This window comes from Topomyia yanbarensis, chromosome 2 (genome assembly GCF_030247195.1).
Source record: "Topomyia yanbarensis strain Yona2022 chromosome 2, ASM3024719v1, whole genome shotgun sequence".
Lineage (NCBI taxonomy): Eukaryota > Metazoa > Arthropoda > Insecta > Diptera > Culicidae > Topomyia > Topomyia yanbarensis.
The window spans coordinates 21,236,584-21,263,748 of NC_080671.1; the positions used below are offsets into that span (position 1 = coordinate 21,236,584).

A 27,165-nucleotide genomic window follows, 5' to 3' on the forward strand; every position below is an offset into this window, starting at 1 on the left:
TTCCTGGATCTCAAAGTTTTGTGGACCCCATAGTAAGCACGACTTCCAGAGATAATACGCCTTCTGATCTCCCGGCTGGTGTTATTGTCCGCAGTCACCAATGATCCTAGATAGAAGAACTCGTCAACCACCTCGAACTCGTCGCCGTCAATCGTAATACTACAGCCCAAGCGTTCCCTGTCGCGATCTGTTCCGCCAGCCAGCATGTACTTCGTCTTAGACACATTTATCTTCAGTCCTACTCGTGCAGCTTCGCGCTTCAGTCGGAAATACAGATCTGCTACCGTCTCCTTGTTTCTACCGATTATATCCACGTCGTCAGCGAAGCACACGAACTGTCCGGACCTCGTGAAAATCGTGCCCTGCATGTTGAATCCCGCTCTTTGCATTACACCTTCCAGCGCTATATTGAACAGCAGGCAGGACAACCTTGTCTTAGTCCCCTGCGTGTTTCAAACGGACCTGAGAGGCCGCCCGAAATTTCGACACAACACCTTACACCATCCATCGTAGCCTTAATCAGTCTTGTCAGCTTCCCAGGGAAGCCGTTCTCGTTCATCATTTTCCATAGCTCCACACGGTCCACCGTATCATATGCGGCTTTAAAGTCGATTAACAAGTGATGTGTCGGGACCTGGTATTCACGGCATTTTTGGAGGATTTGCCGTGTAGTAAAGATTTGGTCGTTTGTTGATCTGCCGTTGATGCAACCGGCCTGATAACTCCCGACAAATCCATTTACCAGCGGTGATAGGCGCCGGAACAGAATCTGGGATAGTACTTTGTAAGCGACATTTGTCACTGTGATCGCTCTGTAGTTTTCACAGTCCAATTTGTCGCCTTTCTTGTATATCGGGGTGATGACCCCTTCCTTCCACTCCTCCGGTAGCTGTTCCCTGTCCCAGATTCTTTCGATTATTCGGTGCATGAATTCCGCCAGTTTCTTCGGACTCACCTTGCAGAGTTCCGCTCCTAGACCATCCTTACCAGCTGCCTTGTTGTTCTTGAGCTGTTGAATAGCCTCGTTAACCTCATTCATAGTGGGCGCCTGTACATCCCCGTCAGCTGCGACACTGACATAATCGGCCTCCTCGAACGCCCGATTGTCCGCCTGCGCACCATTCAGATGTTCATTGTAGTACTGCCTCCACCTTTCGACCACCTCACGTTCGTCCGTCAAGATGCCACCTTCATTGTCTCTACACATTTCGGCCCGCGACACAAAACCGTTGCGAGAGCGATTCAGCTTCTTGAAGAACGCCCGCGTTTCCTGAGAGCGATACAGCAGCTCAGTAAATGCAAATATCTTTTTATCAAAACAGCTTCTGGCCGAAAAGGGGGGGGGCACGTCCCCCCTCCCTCGAGGAGCCGCTAATGTGCAGACTACGTCGACTATATTTGCGTTGATCGCAGAGTAGAAGACGTTACATTTTGACCTTGCTGCCAGTTGAGGAATGACTTAAAACTGTTTCATGACTGGTAGCTGTTTAAAACACAAAGGTTCCGAAATGGGCAGTGGATACAGAACGGGTAATAAAAAATGATTGTAATTGGCAGAGCCGTCTTAAGACCACTCGGGCCCCCTGGGCACAACTGAATTGAGGTGCCCCTATAATTGAACATGTATAAATTGCTGTAGAGTAGGATGATCTAAAAATGGATCCCAGCATCAGGGAACCATCTGCACCACTTTGAGATTTATTTAACTATGTGAAAGTTATTAAAATACTGTGGAAATCAAAATATACGGACTCATAACTCTCCGAGCTCTCGATCGAAGCAGTTCGTTTTCTGGTGCTGTGCATAAAGTGAACAAGAATAAATTGTCAGTGAAGGTCAACCATTGTTCGAGGCAGTCTTTGTTCGCCGGTGCCCAGGCTGGTGAAGTGAATACCAGAATAGCCGGAATCGCCGCTATATAAGCTAAGTATTTTTTTTTTCTTTCATTTCCCTTTCCCCGATCGGTCTCTACTTCTGCCCTTTCCCCCGAATATAAGTTTCATCTCTCGTTTACACCACGTGTTATCCTCGTGCCTAAATGGCCGAGGGCGAAGTAACATTGGATGGGAATGATATTCCCATGGATATACCGGATAAACCCGAAATTACTCCCTCCCCTGATTCCCCCAGTCCTCCCCGTATTAAAACATACCCAGCCAGTTCGACTGGACCCTGGGTGGTGTATTTCCGGCCCAACACGAAATCGCCCAATATTCTAGAAATCTCACGGGAGCTGACTGCCAACTACCCGTCCGTGGCTCAGATAACACGTGTTCGAGCTAATAAGATACGCGTTATAGTAAATGACCTCGACCAGGCAAACCAGATTGCTCGCAGCGAGCGTTTTACGAAGCAATTCAAAGTGTATGTGCCTTGTAGAGTTGTGGAGATCGATGGGGTCGTCGCCGAACCGGGTCTAAAGTGCGAAGACCTGTTGAAGTACGGGGTTGGCTGCTTTAAGGACCCTTCACTTCAAAAGGTGAAAATTCTGGAATGCAAGCAATTGTATTCCGCAAAAACTGAAGATGATAAGATAACTTATTCTCCGTCAGACTCGATTCGGGTGACTTTCTCCGGATCTGCTCTTCCCAACTATGTCCTCCTGGATAAGGTTCGCCTACCAGTTCGCCTGTTCGTACCGCGGGTCATGAACTGCAGCAATTGCAAGCAGTTGGGCCACACAGCCACATATTGTGGAAATAAGAAACCATGCGGCAAACGCGAAGGAGAGCATGAGGATGACTCTTGCGACAAAGAAACTGAAAAGTGTATTTACTGCGGGGGCCCTCCGCATGCTCTTAAGTCATGCCCGGCGTACAAGCAGCGCGGGGATAAAATTAAGCGCTCCCTTAAGGATCGCTCGAGGCACTCTTATGCAGAAATGCTAAAGAATGCTTCGCCATCTGTCCCTTCCGAAAATTCCTTTGCTCTTTTGGCTGGCGTTGAGCAAGAATCTGACGACCCACAAGAGGGATCATCATTGGTTAACCCAGGGGAATCCAGGAAGAGGAGAAATCTAGCCTCCCCTACATTGCCTCGTAAGGGTGCCAAGGTGTCGTCCACTCAGAGTGCGCCAACCGCAATCAATAAATCCAACGGAAGTGATGCACAAAAGCCGAAGCAATTTGCTCCAGGACTTGGAAATATTAATTCTAACAAGGAGTACCCACCACTTCCAGGGACACCAAAAACCCCAAGTGTCCCCTTTTTTCAAACAGATACTCAGTCCAGTAGCGGACTAATGAAATTTTCTGACATAGTGGACTTAATTTTCACAGCTTTCAATGTTACTGATCCTCTTAAAAGCCTTCTGATACGTTTTCTCCCTATAGTGCAAACATTTTTGAAGCAGTTGACTACTAAATGGCCCCTCCTTGCAGCGATCGTATCCTTCGATGGCTAAGTCATCGAACGAGGTCACCGATTCGATCACTGTTCTACAGTGGAACAGCAGAAGTATCCTCCCGAAAATCGATTCCCTTAAATTTTTACTAAATAGTTTAAAATGTGATGCTTTCGCATTATGTGAAACTTGGTTAACTTCCGATATAAATCTCAACTTCCACGACTTTAATATAATTCGTCTGGATCGAGAAAACCCCTATGGAGGAGTACTTTTGGGGATCAAAAAGTGCTATTCTTTCAACCGAATTAACCTCCCTTCGACACCAGGCATTGAAATTGTCGCTTGTCAAGTTTTAATCAAAGGTAAAGACCTTTGCATTGCTTCCATCTACATTCCTCCTAGAGCCTCGGTAGGGCACCGAACACTTTGTAATATCACGGAATCCTTACCGGCACCGCGGCTAGTTCTGGGAGACTTTAACTCGCACGGTACGGTATGGGGCTGTCTTCATGATGATAATAGATCAACATTAATCCAAGATCTTTGCGATAATTTCAACATGACCATCTTAAACACGGGAGAAATGACGCGGATTCCTACACCACCAGCACGCGCAAGCGCGTTGGATTTATCACTATGCTCGACTTCGCTACAGTTAGATTGCATGTGGAAGGTGATCCCTGATCCCCACGGTAGCGACCATTTGCCTATCGTGATTTCAATTGCTAACGGTTCAAGACCATCGGAAACAATCAATGTATCGTATGACCTCACACGGAACATTGATTGGAAGAGTTACGCGACCGCGATATCCGTTAAAATCGAATCTACTCAAGAACTTCCTCCGGAGGAAGAGTACAGGTTTTTGGCTGGCTTGATTCTCGACAGTGCGAATCAAGCTCAGACTAAACCAGTACCCAGCGCGAATACCCATGGACGGTCTCCCACCCTGTGGTGGGATAAAGAGTGCTCAGAGCTGTACGCGGAAAAGTCCACTGCATATAAGGCCTTCCGGGAAGACGGGTTACCCGCTAGCTATCTACAGTACGCGTCGTTAGAAAGACGAATGAAGAATCTAATGAAAGCCAAAAAACGTAGTTATTGGCGCCGGTTCGTCGACGGGTTAACGAGAGAAACAGCGATGAGCACTCTTTGGGGTACGGCTCGACGTATGCGTAACCGTAATAGTACCAACGAGAACGTGGAATATTCAAACCGTTGGATATTTGCTTTCGCCAAGAAGATCTGTCCGGACTCTGTCCCGGTACAGAAAACGTACCGCGCCGCGTCTCCTCACGATACCGCGAACGAAACACTGTTTTCGATGGTGGAGTTCTCACTTGCTCTCTTATCATGCAACAATAACGCCCCAGGGTTAGACAGAATCAAATTCAACTTGCTGAAGAATCTACCTGACACTGCAAAAAGGCGCTTGTTGAATTTATTTAACAAGTTTCTTGAGGGTAACATTGTCCCTCATGACTGGAGGCAAGTGAAGGTCATCGCCATCCAAAAACCAGGAAAACCAGCCTCCGACCACAACTCATATCGGCCGATTGCAATGCTGTCCTGTATTCGGAAGTTGTTCGAGAAAATGATCTTGTTTCGCCTCGACAATTGGGTTGAAGCAAATGGCTTACTGTCAGATACACAATTTGGCTTCCGCAACGGCAAAGGGACGAACGATTGCCTTGCGTTGCTTTCTACAGAAATCCAAATGGCCTATGCTAACAAAGAGCAGATGGCATCAGTCTTCTTGGATATTAAGGGGGCTTTTGACTCAGTTTCTATCAACATTCTGTCAGAGAAGCTGCACCAGCATGGTCTTTCACCAATTTTAAATAACTTTTTGCTAAACCTGTTGTCTGAAAAGCACATGCACTTTTCGCATGGCGATTTAACAACATCGCGATTTAGCTACATGGGTCTTCCCCAGGGCTCATGTCTAAGTCCCCTGCTCTACAATTTCTACGTGAATGACATTGACAATTGTCTTGCCAATTCATGCACGCTAAGGCAACTTGCAGACGACGGGGTGGTCTCTGTTACAGGGCCCAAAGCTGCCGACTTGCAAGGACCATTACAAAATACCTTGGACAATTTGTCTGCTTGGGCTCTTCAGCTGGGTATTGAGTTCTCCACGGAGAAAACTGAGTTGGTTGTTTTTTCTAGGAAGCGTGAGCCGGCGCAACTCCAGCTTTTATTAATGGGTGCAACGATCAACCAAGTTTTCACATTTAAATATCTCGGGGTCTGGTTCGACTCTAAAGGTACCTGGGGATGTCACATTAGGTATCTGAAACAGAAATGCCAACAAAGGATCAATTTTCTCCGAACAATAACTGGAACATGGTGGCGTGCTCACCCAGGAGACCTGATCAGGTTGTACCAAACAACGATATTGTCGGTGATGGAGTACGGGTGTTTCTGTTTCCGCTCCGCTGCGAACATACACTTCATCAAACTGGAGAGAATCCAGTATCGTTGCTTGCGCATTGCCTTGGGTTGCATGCACTCGACCCATACGATGAGTCTCGAAGTGCTGGCGGGCGTTCTTCCGCTAAAAAATCGATTTTGGGAACTCTCATATCGATTGCTAATCCGATGCGACATTCTGAACCCGTTGGTGATTGAAAACTTCGAGAGGCTCGTCGAGCTTAATTCTCAAACCCGATTTATGGCCTTGTACTTCGACTACATGGCACAGAGCATTAATCCTTCTTCATATACTCCCAGCCGTGTTCGTTTCCTAGATACTTCTGATTCTACTGTATTCTTCGACACATCCATGAAGGAAGAGATTCGTGGAATCCCGGACCATATACGCCCGCAAGTGATCCCCAATATATTTTATAATAAATTCCGAGAAGTCGACTGTGACAAAATGTTCTACACTGACGGATCAAATCTCGATGGGTCCACTGGCTTCGGTATCTTCAACAATACTATCACCGCTTCATTCAAGCTCAATGATCCCGCTTCAGTTTACGTCGCAGAGTTAGCTGCAATTCAGTACACCCTTGGGATCATCGACACTCTGCCCACAGATCACTACTTCATCATTTCGGACAGCCTCAGCTCCATCGAGGCTCTTCGTGCGATGAAGCCCAAAAAGCAATTCCCATATTTCCTGGGGAAGATACGGGAGTCCTTGTGTACGTTATCTGAAAAATCTTATCAAATTACCTTTGTTTGGGTCCCCTCTCATTGCTCTATCCCGGGCAATGAAAAGGCCGACTCATTAGCAAAGGTGGGCGCATTAAATGGTGACATATACGAAAGACCAATCTGCTTCAACGAATTTTTTAGTATTTGTCGTCAGAGGACACTCAACAGTTGGCAAACCTCGTGGAGCAATGGTGAACTTGGACGATGGCTACATTCCATTATCCCAAAGGTATCAACGAAGCCTTGGTTCAGGGGGATGGATGTGGGTCGGGATTTTATTCGTGTAATGTCCCGACTTATGTCCAACCACTACACCTTGGATGCGCATCTGCGGCGTATTGGGCTTGCGGAGAGTAGTCTGTGCGCTTGTGACGAGGGCTATCACGACATCGAGCACGTTGTCTGGGTATGCGCCGGGTACTTGGACGCCAGGTCTCAGCTAAAGGATTCCCTTCGGGCCCGAGGTAGACCACCCAATGTCCCAGTCCGAGATATACGGGCAAATCGTGATTTCCCCTATATGTCCCTTATTTATACTTTCATAAAAACGACAAATATCCCAATTTAGCCCCTCTCTTTTTATTTCTCGTTTTAGAAGCTTTCTCTTGCCTTGTGGGACCGATCAGCTCCAGACTGCAACTATGTAACCGCCGTCGCACTTACCACTACGGAAACTGAAGCGAGAGCGACTCAAGGTCCGATGACTTTTGAAGGATTCCCCGCGGGTCCGAAGAATACCATCCGCCAATCCGACCTACTAGACTGAGGCGGTAATCTTTCGCTGATCTCCCGTTTGAGCGAAAGTTGCAAGTTTTGCTCTTCTCTCCCGGTCACCATCTACGCTTTCTCTCCCCTGTCCTTGATACAACTGCTTCTACAGCCCCCCTCTGAATATCTTGACCAAGCATAAGTCTCCGCTAAAAAAGTTCAAATTTGTATTCTGTATTCCTAGTTTTAAGATAGTTGTAATTTTACCTCTTTGTTAAAACTATTGTCCCCCATCTTGTAAATAGAATTGTATCCCTAGTCTTAAAACACCTGCGAATTTTCTCATAAATATTTGTTCCCCCTTTTGTGTACCAAACTATATTGTTAGTTTTAAGATAACTGTAAATATTTCCTAAAAATTATTACTATTGAATTCCTTGTTTTAAAATTTTTTCATAAAAAAAATCTTTCGCCCCCTCTCTTGTATATAGAATCTTATTTCTAGTCTTAAGATAGCTGTAAAATTTTTCTTTTTTAAAAAAATATTTCAACATTGTAACCTCCTAGTTTTAAAATATACAAAATGTAAAAACAAAAGAATTTGGCACCGCCAAGCTAACGCATTTGTGCCTATCAAATAAACGAAATGAATAAAAAAAAAAAAATATACGGACAAAAATTTTATGTGTTCATCATTATAATTGTCCAGGTACCGTCGAAAAACGGAAGGTAATTTTGATAGATCTTAAAAAGATATTAGCATTTCTGACGAATTTGACTGAAATTGGCAAATGGCCTAACACACTATATGCGGTTGTGAGAGTTCGAACTCAGGTGAGCTGCGTATAGAGTTGCGTTATTTGTACCCCATATTATATAATCTGACCAGATCTAAGTCTAAGGCGATGTTTGCGGCTTAAGAGTGCCTCCGGCAATAATGAGGGATGACGGAGTAAGGCGGGTTAAACGTCAACACTACAATGTCGACGATTCATTCAATAATTGTCCTTACACTATGACAATCTAGGAAAAATATTTAGCAATATGCCAATAAAATCCTATTTGTTAATAGATTACGACTACGTGATTTACAAAAGTTACATTGATTCGTATAATGTTGTTCTCAATTTCATACTGTTCCTGATATGATGCAGCTGGATAAAGTCAATTGCCAGCTTTATAAAAAAGCCACATTGTTTAAAATCATGATTCAACTACATTTACAGATGACAATGTTGAATATTGCAGCCATTGAAACCAATCGATTTTATGCCAAATCAAATTGTGCGATTTGAGGTTCATCCATTTTAGATATTCGCATTTTTACCCGCAGAAATAGAACGATTCTTTGAAATAGTGTCTCTTCCTGCAAAAATTGTTGGTGAAGTAGATTTATGTTAAATACTCTGACAGAAGTTATGTACTTTCTTTCGTAGTACACGGTTCTGAGAGGCGAAGATAGCAAACAAGTACATTATAAGTAATATTAATATTTTCATTTTAACAAATTAGTATCTCAAAGACGGCGCTAGTAGTTAAGTGGTAAGTCTCTGTTGTCGATGATAGGCGCTCAGTACAGTAAGAGACCAAAGGAAAAAATATAATAACATTTATTTTCGAAAGCACAAATCTAGAGAAAATTTTCAATAGGACGTAAGTAACATTGAGAGCCTCTCTTTTTTTACTTTCTCTTTCGTTTATTACGACTTCATTACAGCACTTTGTACTAATTTTCCAGTACACATCGAAAGCCGACGGTTTTTACTACAATATTATGCAAAGAGTAGAGTATTAAATGTTGAAATGGCCGAGTAATGAACAGAAGAGAAAGACCTCAAAGAGAATCTCTCATTGTTACTTACGTCCTATTGAAAATTTTCTCTAGAAATATTCAATACCTTCATTGTTACTTAAACAAATAAACATAGCAAAACATCGAAATTACTCGAACCTATTGATATGAGCAACACAATTCATTTCAATAATTCCCTCCCACAACTTTTAGGAGTTCATTCATAATCAGATATGCAACTATCTACCAACGAAGCTCATCAAAGAAGACAATCATATGCTATATCACTTAGACTGCAATATTATACAAAATGTAAACTCAAGCATAAATGAATAAAAAATTGAATTTAAAAACATCATTTCAATACCACTCAAAATAGGAAATACATGCTGCACAAATCCTCGACTACCTACGGAATACGTTCCATTTGAGCCAGTATATTCTGATTCCTGATTCTGACGGCCCAAAATATTTTTGATAGGGCGGATTGTCGTACAAAAATAACATAATTGGTATTGTACCAGATTACGACGGCATAGTGGAAAATGCCTAATCTGGCCGCGAAAGTATATTGAGACCCAAAGAAGTCCAGGATTCATTTTTAGAGATTTTCATGATTTGTCCATTCACACACACTGAATTCGCATCGGCAATTTTCCAACAGCTGTGTAGTCAGCAAATTTAGAAACTGAAATCTCAGAAAAGTGAGATTTGTTTGTTGATTTTCGGTGAAATATTTTACGAGTATCAGCTATCAAACGTCACTTTTACTGTGTAACCCGCCAGGGTAACAATTGAGCACTGGGTGGAAATATACCCTTTCGTGCGTACTCTCTCCGTAGAGTGTATTGTTTACGAAAAATTATGCTCACCGCTGTTTTGTACCGTTCACACTAAAGTTGTAAATTTTTGTTCATTTTCTCGTTTGTGAACGGTTTTGTTTGTGCAGATAGGTGTAGTAATTTTTGTTGAACATTTGTATATAAGAAACATAGGGTTTAGGTAGGTCTCCGCTCTCCTCTCGCTGTAAAAGTGATTGCTAACTATGCTGTACCATGGCAATGACAGCTATGCGGCGGTGTGTTTTTGGTGGTTGTTTGGTGGAGTGAAAAAGGCGGCCATCGAGATAAGGCAGAAAGTGACGGACCACAGCCAGGAACAGACGTTCCAGATTTATTCCTTTTTTTCGGGACAGTTTCCCGCCACCGTAACAAAAGTTCAGTGCGCGCGTGTGACGGTAAGTGAAATTCGTCAGTGTATCGGTGTGTGGTCCGGGCATACAAAAAAGTCCTGGTGTAGGGTCGCCGAGACGGGAAGCTAAACGCCAAGGAGCTGCTCGCTTCCCCGGCTAAATAAAAAGGACCCAAGTGACACCAGTGCCGTTCTCACTGTGGAGGATCAGTCGAACGAGCCAAGCTCTCCTCCACAGTTAATTGCCAAGGAGAACGAAGCAGGGCAGACAAAGGTTTCCCCCTGGGAAGTTTACTGCGGTAACTTCCGGGATCGTTTACGGCGAGTAGACGTCCGGCGATTCGTCGCCAACGTCGCTAGGGAGGTTCCAACAAAGGAGCCAAGCTCACCTCCCTAGCTAAAAGCCAAGGACCGCTGCCGGAGCAGCCAACGACACTAGAAGGAGAACGCGGCCGTTGTGTTCCCGGCCGGTCGGAAAAAAACCGTCGCCTTCCCGCCGCCATCAGCAGCAGACCGTAAGGAACGACCAGCAGAGGAGAGTTTCGGGAGAATAAACGGTAAAGTTAAAATTTATTTGTTTTTTTTTCTCTTTTTGTTTGTTATTATACGAAAATCCGAAATTCCGGTAGGAGCACCTAGGCCGCCCTGAAAAGAAGGGTACGCCGGGCAAACAAGAACCCGAGTAGTGGGAAAACCCCTACTTACAACTGAGATCTCAGCAAAAAAAATTCTTTACTGAGATCTCAGCTGTTGGGATGTCAGCAAATGATGCGAAAAAAGCTGAGATGCGGCAGAAAAAATTAAGTGTGCAATCCTTGATGTAATGAAGAAATGAAAATTTGCCACTTGCGCGGATCGCTTGCCAAACAAGGATTGTGTACCGAATTTCGACATCTTCCTCTTCCACTTTCTGTACAGCTTTCTTGTACAAATTTTGCCACCTTGTTGGTTGCCGCTCCTGGTTGGTGCCTTTTAAGCTTTCTATATGTTGTAGAAAACATTTCATTGTTTTTGCTCAAAATGTATTGAATATTGAATCGAAATGTTGGGCTGACGTTTGAATTGGTCCAATACCATCTTAGTCATGCAGTACCTCGTTTCCTGTCGCTACCATCACTTCGCTTGATTGTCTGATGCTCTTAAAATGTCACATGGGTTAAGGTGCAATGTGCGAATACGAGCAACTGATCCATTACTACCCACACGCTATAAAGTTGCAAACAATTGAGTGCTACTATTTTTTTAGAACAAAGCCTTTAGAATGATTCTAATTCACCCCAAGTTGGGGGCCCCTAAAAGCACGGGGCCCCTGGCCCTGGCCCAGTGTACCCATGCGTAAAGACGGTACTGGTAATTGGGACTTCGGATTACATTTATCTTTTTCTCTAAACATGGATCTGTTTCGTCAAAATCTGTTCCTTGAATCGCTAAAACACTAAACTCGCTACTTTATTGTTTAATAAATTAAATAAATACAATACAATGGATAAATTATCTTCAAAATGTATAATACAAACATATTCAAAATCACTCACTCCATTCACACGCTATCAACTCACTCCTCATTGTTTCTTGCACTCCTTCTCGTGTGTACAGTACTCGGTGTTTGCGCAGTACACCAGCCTGTTCGGACAGGCCATCCGCGTCTTGATGAACTTCTTCGGGTTGGCCTTGTAGCATACGTAGTAATTGTGCTTTTCGGCCGGATCCGGCATCTTGCCGTTCCGTTTGCACTTGGGTGCCTTCGGAACGGGCGCAGGCGTTGTCGTGGTGGTGGTGGTGGTGGTCGAGCTTGCTCTCAAGCCTGCCGATTTCGAGGTGGCTTTCGTTCGCTTCTTACCGTGACTGGTTGATGGTTTACGTTTCGGTTTAGTCTTACGCCGTTTTGTTGCTGCCGTCGATGGAATGTTCGGAGCGGTGATCGACGGCGAAAAACTGCTCATCGTGGGATTGCTAATTCCAAGAGTTCCACTTTCCAGAGTGCTGCTTCCGGAGGTCGACTCAGTTGTTAATTTGTTTCGACTCAGAATTTTGATGGCTTGCTTTTTGATCAGATCGACGTATTTGTGGGCAGTCATGAGGTCGTGCTTAAGCTGGCTGGTTTCCGTAGTCAGTTGGTTCTTGAGTTTGATATCTGCCAATCGAGTTAACATGGTGGGTTGGGTGGTAGGCATGATTGTTGGTTTTTTGTTCAGACAATCCTTGTAGGTCGCAGTGTCACAAATTCGAGTTTCCGCATTAAATGCCGTGAAGGAGGGACATGTGAAAGATTGAAATGCTCCGTTGTGTGGATTGCACACGTAGTATTTAGTGCAATCGGTTTTATTGGGTTGTCTCGATCCAAGTGTGCAGGTGAGAACCGAAATTCTAACTTCATCCGGGTTAGCGTCGAGCAGTGGAAGAATACTATCCTTATAATCCTGGTAGTTCAACGTGATTCCGCCAACAGATATTAGTTTTTTCATATCAGCATGTTCGTCGTATTCAACGTTTTCTTCATTGGAGGTAGGACTATTATTGAGATCAGGGACGTCTGCTTCCGGAGTGTCAGCCGAGGCATCATCCTCTTCTTCCGAGAGAGCATTTTCGTTGGACGAAGAATTGTCGTTTTGATAGCCAAGCGTGTTTCGTAAGCGATTCGTTAATTCAGGCTGGTTGTAGTAGGCGTTTGCATTAGGATACGGAAAGTTTTGCTGGCTGTAGCTGGGATACGTCATCGTTGGTGGATAGGGGAATATTTGGACGTTTGGCATCGGTTGCTGCGATGGATATCGATTTCCGTACGCATCCATAACCGTTGCCTGGTAGGTATAGTATTGCGAATCATTCAAGACCTGATCGCGCAGGTTATCGTAGATCGTGGCTTGACCTAGGGTATAAGGGTTCGTTATAGTAATACCAATCGGTTTAGCACTAAACTGGGAGGTATTGTTGGAAAGCGATGGAAACATTTGGTGGAACATAACCTTGGTTGGTTTGTCAGGAAGTCTGTTATAGTCTTGCGTCGAGGAGCTTACAGAAACCGGGATAAAGATCGGCTTCACGTACATCTCCTCCAGGTGAGGTTTGTGATTCGTCATCATCTGCTTGGATATTTCAATAATACTCCGTATCACATCCTCGGACATGAGTGGAGTCTTAGTGTGGGATTCTGCCGTTACCCTCTGCGGCACATTGAACATAACTGAACCCCCTGGACGATTGGTAAACACCGGTTGATCCGAAAATGGTGACTTATCTCCAATGCCACCGGTGGGATCTTCCTTTTGTTTGATTTGAGATGCATAGCTGTTTAGCTTTTTCTGCTGGTTCAAAATGGCCATCAAGTGATCAGGATGAATTTTACCATCAGCTGGCAGCGGATGTTTCCGCTTTGGTTTTTTCAGCGTCTCACTACTAGTTTTGATCTTGTACTCGGCTAAAAACGAGTTTAACTCATTCGGTGACAGTTCGCTACTTTCTTCGGATGCCCCCGATACCAATGAGTGTAACCCGTGGCTATTTTCAGCACTGGAAACGGTCGTTAGTTCCATTTCTACCAGTTGTCCGTCCCCGCTAAACTCTTCTTCCCCCTCGTCGTCCCCGTGTTCATCCGATGTACGGTAGATAGTCGTCCGATTGTTTCCATCGCGATCCAATACAATATAATAACCTTCATGGTCGCCATCGATGGTGGGAAGGTTTGGCGCTGGTTGCTCAGTAGTCACGTGCACTCCACTGCTAAATGAAACCTTCTCGGAATACAGTGTGGTTGTAGGCTTCAGTGGTTGGATGGTTGGTCCCGTGTAGAACGCTGCCGGTAGATTGTTGATGCCGTAAACGTTTTCGCCGCTTTCGTTGCCTACCTCGGCCGACAGATCGCACTCCCAGTCGTTACCTGCAATGGCAGAAGGAAACAGTTTCGAGCGCTCGTAATGAGTTTCGATGAGAACTTTACACAGAACATGAACTATTTGGCTCGAGTTAGTAGCAATGTGTTAGTAAAGGCGGAATTAACAATAAGAGACGTAATATAGAATTAGGCAAATCACCCATGGATCTGTTAAGCCATAGAGTCATGACAACTAAACGTATTAAAAATGCAAGTTTTAATCCATCTAGTGGTAATTCTCATTTATCCAAACTGTGATTCAATAGCTGGTTATGTTCAACATAATTGTGGAAATGTCTATTACATTCTTATTACACGACTTCCACGTATCCCGTATCCCATGACTACCACGAATGTCGACGCTGACAGGCTTTAAACAAAAAACTATACACTTGAACCTCCATTTACTAACAAAACTGGGGGCTCGTAAATTGAATTAGTAAAACCTGTTTTAATCCACCTAGAGGTGCAATTGTGCCTTTCTCATTTCTCCAAACTATGATTTAATAGCTGGTTCTTACAATATAACATTATGGAAATGTCTTTCATTCTTATTACACTTGGTAAGTATATATAAGAGCACCTTTTTGCATTCATCGAGGTATCGGTTTGAATCGGAGTTTTCTATGTGATCGCACTCCACAACCCGTAACTCCGGAGCTGGAAGTCGGATGGAGATGGAATTTAATATCAGTTTCCGGGGACGCAACACCTTTCATTTGAGACTAAGTTGATCAAATCGGTCTAGCCATTTTCGAGAAACCAATATAACCGTTATTCTGAATTTGGATGCTTCCGGATCCGTCGATGGTGGCCAGTGTGGCCAAAGAGACTTTGAATGACTGTTGGTGACCTAGATCTACAAATTCAACAGTTGTGTTTACATTTTGGAAAAAAATTCACCTTTTTACATTCATCGCAGAATTCGTTAGAATCGGGATTTGCTGCGTGATCGTACGTATCACCCTGTAATTCAGAAACCAGAACTCGGATCCACACAAAATTCAAATGCAGCTGATGGACATTTCATTTAAAATCAAGTTTGCCAAATCGGTTCAGAAAATTACGAGAAACCGATGTGGACAAATCAACAAATTTTGTTTTGTAACCATGCTCTTCAACTCGTAATCCGGAACAAGATGTCGGTTGAAAATGAAATTCAATAGCAACCTATGGGAATATTATACCTTTCATCTGAATCTTAGTTTGTAAAAATCCGTTCAGCCATTTCCGAGAAACCGATGTGGACATTTTGTTAACAAATCCGCACATACACACATACATACACACATACATACATACACACAGATATTTTGCGATCTCGGCGAACTGAGTCGAATGTTAAATGAGACTCGGCCCTCCGGGCCTCGGTTAGAAAATCGGTTTTTGGAGCAATTGCATAAACTTTCTATATGAGAAAGGCAAAAGAATAATATTTAATTAGCTTAATCAGCATGAGTTCAATGTTATCTTCATGTGATTATATTTTGAAATGTTGGTGGAATGGGTTTAAAAGTGGAGGGAATGGGGGGGTTAGTAGAGTGGGAGTGGAGGATGCGTCAGAAATCCTTCATCTTATTTCGGTATACGGGGTGAATGAAGGAAATTCTATTATTCTCGATAAACCTATCAATATGGATATTTTTAGAACGATTTAGTAGATGATCAAAATGGTCAATTGGAACCTTTTTGAAATCCAAGATGGCGACTTCCGGTTGAGCAATATTTTCGATAACACCAAGAATATGGGTATTTTTGGAAAGAACTTGACAAGAATGAATGAGAATGGACAAGTGGAACCTTTTTACAATCCAAGATGGCAACTTACGGTTGAGTAATATTCTCGATAACTCTATCAATATTGGTATTTCTAGAACGGGCTTGACAAGTTTGGATGTTTTGTGCCATTTTGACTTCCAGTTGAGCAATATTCTCGACAACCCGGCGATATGGGAATTTTTGGAACGGAGTTGACGAATACGGTAAAGACCCGTTTATATCAACCCGTCGGTGTATTTTAGACTGACAAAATGGGAACATAGATCATATCGGGGTAAAATTTTCTTTCTTTCTAATAAACCGAGCTGGTAAAATATTCTTTTTTGTTCCCTCGACATTTTCTTTTTTTAAGCTTGTAGAGACTTGATTTCCACCGCGAACAATTAAAGGAATATTGTGGAATGACTCAATTTGATGTTATGCACCTAGGGTTTCATATTTCATATTTGAGGTACGAAGAGCCTTGTCTGATTTTGCATATTATCCCAGTTACAATCAACTCGTTTAATAAATCTGAATACCTTACTAGGATATGATTGCCAAATCTCAGAGGGCTGTAGGAAACCTTTTCCAAGAATTGAATATCTGTAACTAACAAGAGCGCTGCAATAACAAGGTAGCGCGGACTTTGATTTTTCCCATTTTATGTAGATGATATCTACTAGGGCAGTAACCAGTAAACAAACCAGTTATTATTCTAAGGTTTCTCTTACTTAGATTAATTGAGCGAGTAGAGGCGCTATAACCTAGGCTTATTAGCCAGGGTAAGGTGTAAATACCTCTGCCCCATCACAAAGGACCAAAGGAGTGACATTAACCTTCTTAGTCTAGTCACTCCCAACGATTTATTTAAACTGAAACGGTCGGTACAGTTGTCCTCGTTTCTTCCGCCTTTAAGATTCAAAACAAGTCGTTGATTAAATAATTCAATTAATGAATAATTTAATTGCCGTCTAATTTTGAAACATCTTCAAACCCAACTCTGCGCAGTAGGCCTGCCCGTTTTAATATTTGCGACATATGAAAATATGCTTCAAATATTAATGTTGACAAGAAAAACACTTCAAAATAACTGCAGTGTTATCCAGGATGCTTTTCAATACTGGCTGTGTAAGAGTTAGAATAGAATAGAATAGAATAGAATAAAATAGAATAGAATCGAATAAGGTTTCTCTTACTTAGATTAAGTAAAGTTTGAGCGGCTTTGGCACTCGGCTTTATAAATTTCCTTGCATGTTTTGCAGTATCTCATAATTCTTTCTGATTCTTTAGTATACATTTCAAAAATTGCATTTTTTACATTTTTTGCATCCTAAAAATAAGAAAAATATGCTCTACAAAGGTATTGACCGAATTCGGCTTGGTTTGTTTACTAGAGCCCATCGAACACATTTCATTATGAGACTGACAACATCGGGTTAAAAGGCTAAATAAATCGGGGGAAAATCGGGTTTTCAGCCTCCATGTTGGAAAATGATGGTTAGCGCCATTTTGAAATCCAACAAGGTTGAGCAATAGTCTTGGTAACCTTAAAATTGTTATTTTTGGGTCGGGCTGAACGAATAACTGGGGAAAATTGATGTTAGAAAGCCTAACAATATTATAGCTATTTAGCTTTTTTGAAAAGGGCTTGACAGGGAAATGATGGAAATCGATGAGTGACGTCATTTTGAAGACAAAGATTAACTTCAGGTTGAGCAAAATGTTCTATAACGATATCATCACTAATCACTATATCTATATCTACTCTAGTTTTAGGTTATTGAGTATTTAAATAGGAATTCGCCATCTTGGATTTCAAAATAGCGTCAGATAACCATTTTCGTCATGTACTAGTCAACCCCGTGCCGAAAATACCAATATTGTTGAGGTTATAGAGAATTAATCTAAACCAAAAGTCGACATCTTGGTTTACAAAATGGCTCAAGACGTTGATTTATGTCATGAACTCGTCAATCCCATTCCGAAAATACTGAACTTTTATTAGTAACAATTAGCAAAGAATATGTAAAATTGCATACAACTTCTTACTGTACTGCACGTATTCAAACTTTTTTTTCGAACTTAGTTCCGTTATTTCGAATTTGGATCGTAAAAAAGATACGTTAATCAAATATTACGTAAAAAAACTGTTTTAATCCACCTAGTGATGCAATCACGACTTTCTTATTTTTCCAAACTAGGATTCAAAAGCTTTGTTGGTTATGTTCAATATAATTGTGGAAATGTCTATTAAATTATTATTATACTTAGCACGTATCTCACAACTACCTCAAAAGTCGACGCTGACTCACTTTAAACAAAAAGTGTAATAATTAGAGTAAAGTATCTATTTTCATCCTATTTGGGAGGGTGCCACACCAATTCATTAATTACTCGGCCTAAAATCAATGGAATGCCCCGAAAACGGTGAAATGTTCGTGTTTGAATGCAACGAAAACTCGAATCGAGTGCCCCTATTGTTGCCCTACAACTTGACTCAATGCGTTGAACAAAGATGGCAGACACTGCAGACCATCGACAAATGGGCAGGGTGATAAATCAAAAGATGGCGAAAATAGGCTCATTACCCTAATTAGCTTAACCAGCACGAGCTTAATATTATCTTTATGTTATCATAATTTGAAATACTTGGAAATACGGGTGAAGAAAATGCTGTTGTGAGGGTGGTCCACGGGGGGGGGTGAGGCGATGAAGTAGGGAGGTGTAAGGGTAAGAGGAGGAAGGCGATGCAATATTCAACTGCATACTATGCCTTTCATTTGAGACTTGATTTGTGAAAAACGGTTTAGTCATCACCGAAGAACCAATGTGACTTTAATTGTCGAATTTGCCCGGAATCCGGGACTTCCGGAATCGTCGGTAGTGGACAATATGTTCAAAGAATGTTTCATTGGCAATCAGTGATCTAGATCTGCGGATCGAAGTAATTTGGTGACCATTTCAATAGATTTTTAACCTCTGAGGTATTACGATTGTACCGGTTTATATGAGAAATTCCTAGGTTACAGCAATAATCAATCTATAACTCCGGAACCAAAAGTCAGTACTGAATGAAAATCAGAAGCATCCAATGGAAGTATTATATCTTTCACAATCACAATCAAGTTTGTGAAAGCCGGTCAAGCATTCGCTGGGATATAGTTATGAAATGTGTACCAAGATCCGTCATAGGGGCCCAATGAGGTTAAAGTTACTTTGATTGGTCATTAGTGATATAGACTCGAGAATCGATGTAATGTTGTATTTGAACATGTATTTCATCATTCGGACATCAAGGTGATACCCGTTTATATGGGAATTTGCTGTGTGACCGCACTCTTGAACTCGTAACTCCGGAACCGGGAGTCAGAATTACATTAAATTCAATGGAAGCCCATGTGAACGTTGTACCTTTCATTTGAATTAAGTTTGTGCAAATCCAGGGAGGGTTACTCTTTGAGAAACATTTTCTGATCTCGACGAAATGAATCGAATCGTATATAAAATCTAAGGTGCGGGTGATAAGTCGATTTTTATATGAGAAAGGCAAAAGTATATTGGGTTCAAGTACACCCAAACTATTAAGTACCGATCATATCTAGGAAGTCGTTAACTTGAAAAAGAAATATCACAGAAAACAGATGTATATCTCAAGTGCTGGAGTAGGGTATAAATTGTACTTTATTTCATTAAACCAGGCCAAATAAAATCACAGGCCTAATTTAAGGTCATTGTTCTGCCTGTAAAAAATTGCCAAAATTCAGTACGATAATTGTCGATTCTGTAACTAAGAGCACGAGAGCTCGGAACATACACTCTGCCATTATGCTGCGTTCTTCAAAGGAAACGACACTTGGGACGGCACTTTATGCTGACCAGCGATTTATGGTGTACCTATCCCAAACGGATCATGAGCTACATTGATGATGTAGCGCCCGCCTGGGGCGACACATGTGGACAAACAAACAACTCGCTTCCGACGACAATGGATTCGGGCTCGTAACATATGTATAAAAAACAGAAGTAGTTACAAAAAGAAACATGAATACTGGTCGAAGTGGCAAAGTTTCCTCAACAGCCAAATCGAACAAGCCCGATCAGAAACACATAACAGAAATATTTCAAAACTATATCTCGCATTGTTACTTCTACAAATTTCTGTTATTTAAACTACTAACGAAACCTAATTTATAGCACAATATGCTACAAAAAATATGTTCAGTTATAATCTTGTTATTTCATTCTGATCGGGATACCTGACCAACGTGCTTGAAGTTTGTATTGGATTTTTCGACAATTTGTATGGAGAAAACTCAGTTGCTCACATTTTCGCCGCTAAGTGGCAGTATATACATTAGATTGTTACCAATGAAATGAAACTTAAGAAAAGACTCGAACAAGAAAAGTTATTAAACTTTTAACGAAGTGATGTCTGAGTTAGTTTTACACGGGGCCTAACAGAGCTTGATTAACATGATGGTGGTGGTTCAAATGTTGATATTAACGAACTTATTTGCTTTGCAAAAAAATGGTTGGGTTTTGTTCGGAAGAATGGTAATAAATGAGATAAGTCATATTTTAGCTGTAAACAGTTATCTATAAGGTGTAGTCTGTAAATAGCCCTCAAACCTCAGCTTGGGATACGATTTTCGATATTGTTCGACAACTACAACTGCTCTTCGTTTTTAGTTATTTTGTTTGAATAATTTTGTATAAGAGCAACGTCTCGCTCAGCAGAATTATTCACTACTGGAAGATTTTTAATTGCTTCTCTACCTTCTGAATAATTTTCTGAATTACCCCATTCATCTGGACTTCGCTTGAGGAAGCTGTCGGAATGTCCTGTTATTACAAAGAGCTTCATTCTTCTCTTGGATATAAAATCTAACAGTGAGAGGGTTCTAAACGATTGCAAATCAAAATACTGGATACGAATTCGGGGATTATTACTTGGATCTTTGTTCCGAACTACCGTCACCATTCCCTAGTAGCAATTAAGGTTTTGTGGTACTCTTGAAGCCCTTCTTAAAGTTTAGAATACACTTGTAGTGTACTATAAAACTAGAAATGCTACTTGGGCTACCTCTGCAATACCATAGCAAAGATAATGGACTATACCTATTGTACCCCCATACGTTTTTGACTCCATTCTACTCTATTACTAAAATTTGAACCACATTGAACGCAATCACTAATGTTGGGAAGACTTGAACAAGATTTTATGCTGAGGAGAAATAGAAGAAAGATAGATAATTAATTATATTTACTACGCTTTTGTATTTACTGTTAATGTAAATCACGCCACAAAAAAAAACTCACCTCAAGCATCAGGCTATGTATTTTAGTATTAGTAAACAAAGTTAGCAGTACTATGACTAATTTCGTGACGTGTGAACATGTAATGTATGCAGTGCAAGTACTCTTTAAAAACAAATTAAAAAAAATAAAAAATTGGAATTTATGAAATAAAATCTTTATATATTTTTTATTACTACCGAAGGATCTCGACAATATGGAAAAAAATAATTACAGTCATTACTTTTTGTTAAGGTTTTTCAAAATTCTTTTGGTCATGTCTCCCCAGGCCTTGATCAAGTCTACCCGCAGTGGGGAGGCTTGACCAATAAAAAACGATCTCAGAAAAACTTTTTTAACTTTTGAAAAATTAAATAAAAATTCTGCAAAAAATCATGAACACGCACAATAACTTTGCACATTATAACTCAATGACTTTTGAGGGATTGAGGGCTTTTTTTAGAGATTTACGCAGGTTTAGCTGAAAATCTGATCAAGTCTCTCCATATTCCCCTAATCGTATCATGACTATTGCTCAAAAAAGTTAAAGTCACTAACCAAGTTTCAAAGTAGTTTGAGTTTCTTTATAGCTTGTATTTTTTTCTGTAATGCGATGGTATACAATTGACCAATTGACATGGAATTGATGAAAATATTAGAAAATGTCTACATAAAATGATTTTTATTATTTATTACTTGTTTATACATTGAAAAAAAAAAATGTATCTTCCTTGCCTTCGCAGCAGGTAGAAGTTTCCCCTTACGTGGCTCATGTCAAATTGGAAATGAAACAGCTATCCTGCCAACAGCAGCAGCGATAATCTTACTCGTTATGCCAACAGAGTAGGCGTTGCATTGAAGGAATTTGGTCAGAAGCATTCCTTTTATGTCAAGCGATGAATTTTTGGGTTAGAGGTTAAATATCTTTAGGAAAAATCTTTAACCCTATGTGCGGGGTTGGGAATCGAAACCAGGTGAGCTGCGTACAAGGAAATCGATTTACCGAATACGCTATGCCCGCCCCCAAGCAATGAAATGTGTAGGATTCCTATGAGTGTCGAGTGTGTTAGGGAAAGTCTTGCGCAAATATATAAAAATTGCATGTTTTCCCTATTTTGTAAATTTACTGACTGAAATTGTTAAAAAAGTTATTAGCAATTGTCTGAATTGGTGTTCGAATCATGAAAATCCATTAACAATGAACAAAACGAAAGCGCATATTTTCTCTGTTTTCTTACATTTTCACAATAGCTTCAGAATAATACGAATTTTCACCAGTGTACAGTTGAAATAACAAATTAAAGTTGGAATCAATTTTTAAGTTGGACTATTCTGAATCCATTGGTATTTAAATGAAGCGAACCCATCAACAATTCACTGCGGTACAGTCATTTAACCCTAGAACTTTGCACTGGGGTACAAATGTACCCCACGCCTACTTTGGAGCCGTGTGAAGACGAGAATTCGGCATTTATCGACCTGGGACCCTAACCATAATTCAATTTAGAGCTCCTAGTAAGAGTAGGAAAAAGTGGTATAGCCAGTTTGTTTATAGCTTTCGTAGAAGCAGGTGTCAAAGTTGGCGGGAATACATTTGTACCCCAGTGTACGGTTGCCGTTAGTGTTTCGCCAGGTTTCGTTCTGTCGGTGCAAATGTGACTCGTAACAATACCAGTTTAAGTACTGGTTGTTTTACTACGTAAGTAACAATTAGTATTATATAATCGTTTTTAATCATTTATTAAATTAATTTATTTTAATTTTGAAGTAGAAAAAAACGTTCTCATTTTAACTGATTTTGATTGTTTATTTTTTATAGTTTTTCAAAACAATGGCTCGCAAGTATAATTTGCGCACAGTAACTGCTGTACAGTAACGTTGCGTGTTATAAATGTATTACTGGTCAGAAATGTTTTTACCTTTCTCATATCGAAAGGTCAGGGGCGGATCCAGAAAAAAATTTCGGGAGGAGTCCGAAATTTCGATTTTAAAATGAACATTGTACAATTTGTAATTCGTAATAACCTTATTTAATCAATATCAGTATAGTTGGTCTCCCCCTGGATCCGCCACTGAGAAAGGTTACGCAATCACTCTGAAAATCGACAACCTAATCCCGGCCCGTAGGGCCGAGTGTCATGTGCCATTCGACTAAGTTCGTCGTGATCGGAAAATGTATGTGTATGTATGTATGTGTGTATGTGGAAAAAAAATGTCACCTCTGTTTCTCAGAGATGGCTGGACCGATTTGCACAAACTTAGTGCAAAATGAAAGGTACAACCTTCTCATCGGCTGCTATTGATTTTTTTATTGATTGGTCTTCCGGTTCCGGAGTTATTGCAAAATAGAATTTGTATTTTTGATGCCAAATGTCTTTAAAATGCATGAAACGTCGAAATTTGATGTAATCTCGAAAAAAAAGTTTTGGTGAAGATTGAATTTTTTGTACTTTGGCACATTTTTGCCTTGCTCATATAGAAAAGTTATGCATTCACTCTGAAAATCGACAACCTAATCCCGGTCGCATTTTTTTGACTTATGAAGGCATAGCTAGCGGTATGCAGTGAGGGGTTCACCACCTCCCCCCTCAAGTAACCCCCATCATGTCCCTCCCCCCATCTAGCCACCTCCCCTCAATGCCCTTGGTATGAAATGATTTCGAGTTTTAAACTACTTCAAAATTGAAACTAGTTTAAAATTTCTTAACAAGTTGAAAATTTTCGACAGGGACCGGACCCTCGGATCTTCCCCTTTTATCCGCCGCTGGTCTCAAGCGATGTTTCAGCGTCGACACATAGCATCTCAAGATCGTGGCTGTCGATCCATTGTATGAATGTGCCAATCGTACTGAATATGTAATGTACCTTCCCACCATTGTACTGAACATAACCAGCCATGGAATCGTAGTTTGGACAAATGAAAAAGGCACAATTGCACCACTAGGTGGATTAAAAAAGGTTTTTTCATTTGAATTTCCATCCCATTTCGTGGTATTTCCCAAAACCCGATTGTTACACTTTCACTCTTTCAAATAATTGCACTTTTCAAGAAAATCGAAATTCCATTTCATACTATTTCTAGACCATTCTTTCAACTTTTAGAATCATTTGATTTTTTCAAATCGGTTCAAAATTCACAAAGTTATAGTAATTTTTGTGAAAAAGGTCAAAACCGCGAATTTTTCACTTCTTTTTTTGTTCAAACCAATTTATGTATCATTGATTAAAAAAAAATCCGAACTTTGACTTACAGAGCTCTTTTCGCAATTAAACTACGAAGAAAATGATGTATTATACATTTATTTTGTTTGCATTTTTACCTGCGAAAATTGCGATTAAACGCGTGGGGTATATTTGTACCCCAGTGCAACGTTCTAGGTTGAAAAACGCAAGTGCAACGTTCTAGGGTTAAAATTATGCAACATTTTCGTGACGCGGATCGAATTTTCAATTTAAGTTTTAGATGTAGCCCCAGCCCCATAGAACCGAGTAAAGGATTTTCAATGCTAAAAAACCTAGCAGAAGAAATTACTCCACCATTACTACGTATTTTATATTCGATTCTTATTCGAAAAACTTGTAAATGAAAGTTTTTAGCAAACCAAAAAACCAAATAAGCAAACTTTTATAAATGCCACTGAAAATCATGTAACCCTCAAAACCTTCACTTTAAATGAAACGTGGAACGCTCTATACAGACTTCGGTAAAGCTTTCGAACGTATTGACATACCGTTATTACTTTTCAAAGTGTAAAAATATAGCATTGAAAATAGATTTTTGAATTGGTTCGAATTATATTTAACGAAACGCGAACAAACACAGTTGGCTTTCAAAATATATTATTTGAACCAATTCGTGTCACCTCTGGTGTACCCCAAGGTTCCCGATTAGCCTATCTCTTTATATTGTGTATGGCTCTTTATATGCAAACATCCAAAAGATGTTATATATGTCGGTATGAAACTTTTCATGCCAAAGAAGTCGTCCGTAATCGTAATATGTAATCGATCTATTCCAAAGATATTGTATGTAATCGATGTAATGTAATCGATCTATTCCAAAGATATTGTAGCAAAAGTCTACTCCAACTAAACATAATGAAATGTAACTCGATAGCCTTCAGCAGAAAAACTTCAAACATCTTGATTGACACACACTTAGGAAATCAACTTGTAGAAAAATATAAGATTGTGCGAGATCTAGGTGTAAGTTTAGACTCTCAGTTGTGACATTATAATACAATAGTAGCTAAATAAAGGGCTTTATCAAGCGCTTCAGCTATAATCGTGAAGACCCCTTACAAAAGTAACTCTTTATACAACACATAGGTCAGACCAATTTTAGAATATTGCAGCGTAGCGTGTGAAATTATACACTTTCTTATACGAAAAATGCATCGAATCAGTCCAAAAACAATTCCGTTAGTACGCACTTCCTGAGCTAACCTGGATTTCCTCTTCCATCATATAAAGCATGTTGCATACACATCAACATTCAAACACTCAAAGAACGCAGCGAATTTACCGTGCTTTACTTTATCAACGACATTATATCTCAAAGTGTACAATCCGATTCATTGCTCTCTCAAAAAATGTTTTATGTACTTAGCCGTCAACTAACAACTCGAAAGTCATGCCGATAACAATCTTTTAGGAGAACAGTACGCTAAAAATGGACTTGTCAACAGGATGATGCGTCATTGTAATCAAAATTGTGAAATAATTGACCTCTCCTTGTCTAGAAAGCAATTGAAATTGCAACTTAATCGTAGAAATAAGGTATAGTATATAAGTAAATATGGTAATACCATTCCATGTAATCTACATATGCCTGACGAAGTAAATAAATATACTTTAGCCGAGTGACGAATCACTTCACTGAATTACTCATCAATTAGTTCTGGTGTGGCATTCTCTAACGAAAAAAATGATTTGAGCTTCACAAATCTGTGTACGCATCTAAATTTTCAAAAAGAAGGTCCCCTTCCCATGAAAAGAAAACGCGGGAAACCGATTTTTTTGTATGCAAAATCAGACCAAAATTCTTTACTTTTGTTTTCTATTTTATAATTCTGATTTACTCAGATTACTCAGCACTATGTATCTTCATAAATGCATCAAAGTTAGAGCGTACAATACCTTTCCTTTTCACAATAGTAAAAATATGACAGGAAGAGGATACCAGCACTTTATCCAAGTCACAACTCCACTACTGAATATAGTTACGAAACCAGTAATCCCCATACTTAATTGGATATCTATATCAAATTGCTTGCATTTCAGTCCAATACCATTACCGAGGCTAATTTGCTAGCCAATGCTTTCTGCACCACGAAAATCGGCTTCTTCTCAAATTATTCCGCCAGAGTCCATTAAAGTTCAACAATGTGTGTTACTGACTTTGCATTTTCCACTAGTGATTTTCATTTTAATGGAACACAAAGTAGCAGCACTCTTTTTATCTTCATACCGATTTTGGCTCATTTTTTGCTTTGCTGTCCGTGATTCGGGTTCTTCGATAATTATCCCATCACCTAGTATTAGGCTGAACTTCTACCAGCTTCTCACTTCATCGTTGTTATCGATTAAAGACACGGTTGAATGTAATATAATTTCGCGATACACCTCCCTTTCGCTTTCAACCACCGTCACCGTCATTAACCAAGTTAATTGAAATGTACTACTGAATAGTTGAAAAAATGTACTCATTGTTAGCTCACGGGTTAGATAGTGTTACACCAGCCTATCCCACAGATGCTCTGAAACTCACCAGGCAAAACACAGGTCTTAAGCTGTGGTTCATAAATTAATCCCTTTGCACATTGCGTTGGAACCCAGACGTGCGTCTCCGACGGCAGCAGCACGCAACGGAAGAACTGATCACAACGGGTCGCATGGGGTCGAGTCTGCTCCAGACAAGGTTCCCCCCGGACCACCGTGCTCACGACACCCATCAGCAGAAGCTGCACCAGCATTGACACCTTCATTTCACTTAGCTGGTAACGGCTCTTCCTTCTCGAGAATCAGGTTTCC

General features: G+C 40.6%; 1 protein-coding gene across 1 annotated transcript; it reads right to left on the reverse strand.

Moving 5' to 3' along the window:
- Positions 1–11,745: 11,745 nt before the first annotated feature.
- LOC131683099 (uncharacterized) lies at positions 11,746–27,119 on the reverse strand. The gene is made up of 2 exons (XM_058964919.1): positions 26,903–27,119; positions 11,746–14,082 (listed from the first exon to the last, which is right to left on the reverse strand). Exons 1-2 carry the CDS (start codon positions 27,117–27,119, stop codon positions 11,768–11,770), a joined length of 2,532 nt encoding a protein of 843 aa, XP_058820902.1. The 3' UTR covers positions 11,746–11,767.
- Positions 27,120–27,165: the final 46 nt, after the last annotated feature.

Bases quoted from the DNA above. Each gene is read 5' to 3' on its own strand.
- LOC131683099 (XM_058964919.1), bottom strand. From the start codon at position 27,119: ATGAAGGTGTCAATGCTGGTGCAGCTTCTGCTGATGGGTGTCGTGAGC. The intron at 14,083-26,902 runs GTGAGTTTCAGA...CTGCCATTGCAG, and splicing joins TAAGACCTGTGTTTTGCCTG to GTAACGACTGGGAGTGCGAT.